The following is a 3,028-nucleotide window of genomic DNA, read 5'->3' on the forward strand; positions in this document are numbered from 1 at the left end:
GGGGGGCCATTTAGGGGGGCCCGGGCGGGCAGCAGGGGGAGCATTTGGAGCCCCGCCTTTTTGGATTTGTAAGAGGGGATTTCCAACCTCCGGTTTGGGGCCTAAACCGGGAATTTGGGACATCCCCTGAGGGGTCCCCAAAATTGGAAAGGGTTTTAGGTTTGGGCTGAAAGGGCCCCCCCCCCCCCTGCACAAATTTCATGCACCGGGCTCTAGTCCTTTTTAATAAAAGGCTAATTATGCAAATCACGGACCGCCGAATGAACAGCAGGACGCCTGGTTGTTGTGGTGTGCACTGACCACCAGGGGGAAGACACAATGCAGGAGCTGCCCCCTGGTGGTCAGTGCACTCCCACAGGGGGAGTAGCTGGGCTCACGCTGGCGAGTGCAGCGGCAGTGGCGGGAGCCTCTCCCACCTCTGCAGCAGCACTAAGGATGTACGACTGGTGGCTTAGGCGAGAAGGCACAGCCCAGGCTGAGGGACCCCCCCCCCCCCCCCGAGTGCACGAATTTTGTGCACTGGGCCTCTAGTGTTCAATAACGGTTGAAATCTTAAATGGATTGGGTGCTCAGGAAATGGGAGTCCGTTAACTTTGAAAAATTAGTGGGGCTGTTCATTGGAAAAGGGGGACTTGTATATGATGAGAAATTCAAGTGAGACTGAAGCATCTTGTTCTGGTTATAATTTAAACACCCCAGTTTTTCCAGAATCCAGCTTCGTGTGGGTCCTTTCAGAAATGTTTCGTGTGTACACTTGTTTATGTGTGTGTATGTCAGTGTGTAAGTATGTGCACATATGTTACATATGTTACAACTGAATGGACTTAAATGATGATCGCTAAGTCTTAAATATGTAGTTAATCCTAAAGCCACACTCTGAATATAAATGACAGAAATCCTTTATTATATGCATTATAAAATAATTGTCTTGCGTATATAATTGATTCTACTTTTAAGAGAAATATACGTGTGACATCAACCACATCCATAAAAGAACACTAGCATAAATGCTCTGAAATTCTAATATAAGAAGGCTATCCCTTAGACCCTAATCTCTACGGTAGCTGAGTTACACGTGAGAGAAACTTTAGGAATTAGTTCGATGGCAAAGGTCCCAGTAGACTTAATATTTTCTTTGTATTTTCTATTTCCAAATATCTTCCTCATAATTAAAAAAAATTTTCAAAGTGACATTATATATTAAAAATACGACAATATTTTGAAGAAAAGGGTTGCATTTTGCTGTAACACACAGCTATGTTTTGAAAAACAGTTGCAGGTAATAGCAGATTATCGGTGTATCTTAGAAATTGTGTTTCTAGTGTAACTGTGAGCTAAGAAAAGTAGCTTCATCTGACTGAAAAAGGGGATGGGGCATCGGTGCACTTTACGACGCTGTCACTAACTCTCGTTTTATGTCTTGTTTTCTAATCGTAGGTTTTAGTATAAAGGCAGTGCCCTTCCAGAACGCCGTCTTGAATGTGAAGGAGCTCGGAGGTACAGCATTTCCAGTGTTTCTGTGTCTCCCCTCACTCCCTTCACTCGGTGTTAAGGTGGTCCCTGTGGTTAAAACCTGCTGATTCCTTCTGCTCACAGGTGGCCCTTTTTACCTTTGCTCTTGAGAATGCATTTCCCAGAAACATCTCCTCTCTATGTGTGTCTGCAAGGCTGACAGGGAGGGGGCAGTTGGGGGCGACTGTTATAAACTCTTTCCCTTTGTATGAATTCGAGAACTGTACTGCGAGTGCCATTTCAGAAACTGCGCTCTTTCGTTTTACTTACTAAAAAATGTATTGTTGCCCTAGCTGGTTTGGCTCAGTGGACAGAGCGTTGGTCTGCGGACTGAAGGGTCCTGGGTTCAATTCCAGTCAGGGGCACAAGCCCGGGTTGCGGGCTCCATCCCTAGTAGGGGGCATGCAGGAGGCAGCCGATCAGTGATTCTCTCTCATCATTGATGTTTCTATCTCTCTCTCTCCCACTCCCTTCCTCTCTGAAATCAATAAACATATATATATTTAAAAAAAATGTATTGTTGAGTGAAAACGAGGAGAATGGAACGCCGTGTCATAGGGGAAGGTCGTTTCTCGACGCGGTGGGTTTGTTCCTGTTTGTGGGTGCGGATCCAGGCGTCCTCACATTCCTCCTCGTTTCCCCACGGGATCCTGCAGCCGCAGTGGTGGCGGCAGCTACCTCCCCTCTGATAGCCTCCTGGCTGGCTGTCCGTCCACCCCTCCCGCCCCAGCCCTCCCAGCCCCTCAGCTGGTTGAGGAAGCAGCCGCGTCAGTGTTCCCTGCTGCTGTCGAGCAGAAGGCAAGTTTATGACGACTTCCTTTGCACTGATTCCACTTTCTTCTCTGAAGACACGTCTGCTCGTGTGCAGAGGCAGCGAGGGGCTGTGGCGAGTGCGGGCTGCGCGGTTCCCGGGTTCCCGGCGCTCGGGCCCAGGTGTGGGGCTGAGCGGCTGTTGGGTTGTCAGCTAAGCATCGTGTAGAGGCGCTTCTCCCGCGCCCACGGTTATAGGAAACAGATGTGGACGTGGTTCCTTTGTCTGCCTGGAGGGCCGCTGGCCAGGAAGGTGCTGGGCCCTGGGCCCTGCTCCCACCTTCGGGGCCGCTCACCTGCCAGGTCCTTTGCGCTCGGTTCTCAGTTTCTCCAGGAACTGTTCAGGTGCCCCCGCCACAGGCTCCCCGAGAGGGAGGCTCCCCGAGAGGGAGGCAGCTCTTGGTTCGCACCTGCTGCTTTCACAGTCCCTCCCCCACCCCTCCACACACCCCTGCCCCACCTCCTGCTCCGGCTCAGCGGGATCCCAGGGGTGCAGCTCTCAGAATGTGTCTGCAGGTGAGCTGTTCTAAGGTCCGACCCCCCCCCCCCATCAAATAAACAAGGACAGTCACGATGCATCAGGACCCTCGGACTCATGGACGCCCGGCTGTGCAGCAGCGGCAGAGGGGGTCCAGCCAGTGTGAGCCCGGGGGTGGGCGGGTCCTGAGGAAGAGGCGTGTGGCCGGCAGACGGAGAGGCTACTGTG

General features: G+C 51.4%; 1 protein-coding gene across 1 annotated transcript in view; it reads left to right on the plus strand.

Moving 5' to 3' along the window:
* Positions 1–3,028, plus strand: part of LOC102420523 — a gene marked incomplete at its 3' end in the record, with an annotated part of 139,640 nt that overhangs the window by 51,899 nt on the left and 84,713 nt on the right. Inside the window, exon 3 of the mRNA XM_023747593.1 lies at positions 1,438–1,497. Within this exon, the coding sequence (XP_023603361.1) occupies positions 1,438–1,497 (60 nt within the window). The remainder of the gene's footprint in view (positions 1–1,437; positions 1,498–3,028) is intronic.

The sequence above is a fragment of the Myotis lucifugus genome, unplaced genomic scaffold, assembly GCF_000147115.1.
Source record: "Myotis lucifugus unplaced genomic scaffold, Myoluc2.0 scaffold_922, whole genome shotgun sequence".
Classification (NCBI taxonomy): domain Eukaryota; kingdom Metazoa; phylum Chordata; class Mammalia; order Chiroptera; family Vespertilionidae; genus Myotis; species Myotis lucifugus.